Below are 2510 nucleotides of genomic sequence, written 5' to 3'. Positions count from 1 at the left end.
TGGTGTGCTTGACTGGCCAGCAAACTCACCAGACCTGAACCCCATAGAGAATCTATGGGGTATTGTCAAGCGGAAAATGAGAAACAAGAGACCAAAAAATGCAGATGAGCTGAAGGCCACTGTCAAAGAAACCTGGGCTTCCATACCACCTCAGCAGTGCCACAACAAAAGGAGCCCCTACCAAGTATTGAGTACATGTACAGTAATTGAACATACTTTCCAGAAGGCCAACAATTCACTAAAAATGTTTTTTTTTATTGGTCTTATGAAGTATTCTAATTTGTTGAGATAGTGAATTGGTGGGTTTTTGTTAAATGTGAGCCAAAATCATCACAATTAAAAGAACCAAAGACTTAAACTACTTCAGTCTGTGTGCATTTAATTTATTTAACACACGAGTTTCACAATTTGAGTTGAATTACTGAAATAAATGAACTTTTCCACGACATTCTAATTTATTGAGATGCACCTGTATGTGTATGATATTATAAAAGATTGACATCTCTTAAATAAGCAGCAAAGTGAAAAGTCCAGAAATCGACTGAAACATCACAACAATCCCATTGTAATTTCATTTGGCTAAGCCTGAACCATTGAAGTGATTGTTGTAATTAATTTGGAAAGGTTAAAGGACCACTTGTGCTGCTGAGATATGTGTAAATGTGACTTTGCCAGGCTGGAGAGTCGAGAGCGGCGAGCCTCCGGAGACCGCCGACCTCATTAACACACGGCGTCGAGCGCGAGGCCCGCTCAACAGCCACTTGTGTGTGATTGGCCTGATTAAGACGAGGAACGCTCTCCACGTAACCCCTTGGAGCAGAGCCTCGTTACAACATCACACAACCTCCCACCTCACATGACTATTAATACACCATTAGTACATAATTCACAAACACAACTCTGACTTAGTGGAATATGCAGAGCGGCGGTTAAAGGGCCCCGGGGCCCGTGCGGCCACTCTCGCTCTCCTCCCCGAAGAGTACTAGACGTGGCCATTCTCATTCAGTACACAGAAGATCACATCTGCGCTTTCTTAATGTGCTTAAGAAGCCTGCATTCTCCTTAATCAGCTCACTTAAGAGAGGAGTTGAGCGGGCCGGCTTGGCCACGCTTTCCTTTTTATGAAGGCCCTCCTCAAATGTTTTGCCTGTTAAAAATGTCTGTAATTCTTTATTGCTTTTTCTTTTTGCTTTTCTTGTTTCGTTTTGAAAAACGGAGGTGTCTAGTCACTTACAGGTCTTAGCAAGAAAGAAAGTTCGAGAAATCCAAGCTGCCATCAAGGTACGTCTGGCTCTGCCCAGTTGCAGGGGGGGCTTTTCATCGCCATGGTTACAGGCTCTTCCTTTGTTTTCCTCCCCTTCCCTAACCCGCAGGTGTCTAGTCACATTCAGGTTCTTGCCAGAAGGAAATCTCGCGAATTTCATTCCAAGCTAAAGGTATGCGCTTTTCTGCTTTTGGGCTTGTGGTTGCCATGTGTCTCACTTCCTGTTTCCTGTGAATGCCTTGTTGCTCTAATTCCTGTAACCTAGATGCCTTGCATGCGACGGCCTGTTTAGCATACATAATTAAACGCCTGTACCCCGTCCCCGATGTGCATCCTCCTTACACGCTTGTCAGTGAATGTCTGTTTTACTGGCCGTTTTGGCCTCTGTCTCTCATTGACCACAAAGTGCGTGTGCTCTGAGTCTAACGCTATAGGTCCCACGGCGGTTTCTAGTTAAATATAGCAGGAGTGCAGGAAGTGTCGGCACATACCACAAACCTGAAAAGCAGCATATGCTTTGGAAATTAATATGGATGTGAAATTCAATAGCTCTGGAGAGCAAAGGCAACTATTAAGTTTGTTCCATAAAGCAGGACAATTTTGCTGCTCACCGATTTGGAACTGAGGTTTTATAAATCCCAGTTTTCTATTGCTGTAATTTTGGGGACAGTATTTTTAGAAGTTCACAAACTAAATCTGTAGGTTCCATCTTTGTGGTATACAGAAATATTCCTTAAAATATGTTAAATTATAAATTCATTTATAGAAGTTAATAAATGACTAAATGGACTTTTAATAAATAAGCATTTGTTACATAATAAAGCCTCCACATACATTCTGATACAAGCAAATAATAAAAAAAACCCTCATCTATACAGGTTTTTTTCTAAACAGTGCAGATATTTAAATTAAGTTTACTGCTCAGTTATAAATCCATTTTTAAATAATTTTTATCATTTGTAGCAGTGGTATTTTAGTATTATTGAGATACTATTATAGTTTTTTAGATTTTGAATTAGTTTTTATTTTTGTATTTTCCATTTTTTTTTTTCGTTTTAATTTTAGTTAAAGTTTTAGTAATTTTTATTGTGTGTTCTTGTCATTTATTTAGTAGGTTTTGTTATATGTCTCTCTATATTTTTATTAATTTTTTTATTTAAATTTTAGTACATCAAGTTAAACTAAATTGAAATCATATATGCTCTCTTGGCACCTAGCTGAAATAAAGTTTTCTTAAAAAAAATTT

At 38.7% G+C, this 2510-nt stretch overlaps 1 protein-coding gene across 1 annotated transcript in view; it reads left to right on the top strand.

The window, feature by feature from the left end:
- The window catches only part of LOC107686847 (transcriptional enhancer factor TEF-1-like), an 84389-nt gene that overhangs the window by 56151 nt on the left and 25728 nt on the right, over nt 1-2510 (top strand). Inside the window, exons 6-7 of the mRNA XM_016484001.1 lie at nt 1219-1281; nt 1374-1523. Coding sequence (XP_016339487.1) covers nt 1219-1281; nt 1374-1523 — 213 coding nt within the window. The remainder of the gene's footprint in view (nt 1-1218; nt 1282-1373; nt 1524-2510) is intronic.

This window comes from Sinocyclocheilus anshuiensis, unplaced genomic scaffold, assembly GCF_001515605.1.
Source record: "Sinocyclocheilus anshuiensis isolate Anshui unplaced genomic scaffold, SAMN03320099.WGS_v1.1 scaffold773, whole genome shotgun sequence".
Lineage (NCBI taxonomy): Eukaryota > Metazoa > Chordata > Actinopteri > Cypriniformes > Cyprinidae > Sinocyclocheilus > Sinocyclocheilus anshuiensis.
This window is presented reverse-complemented; position numbering and strand designations above follow the sequence as displayed.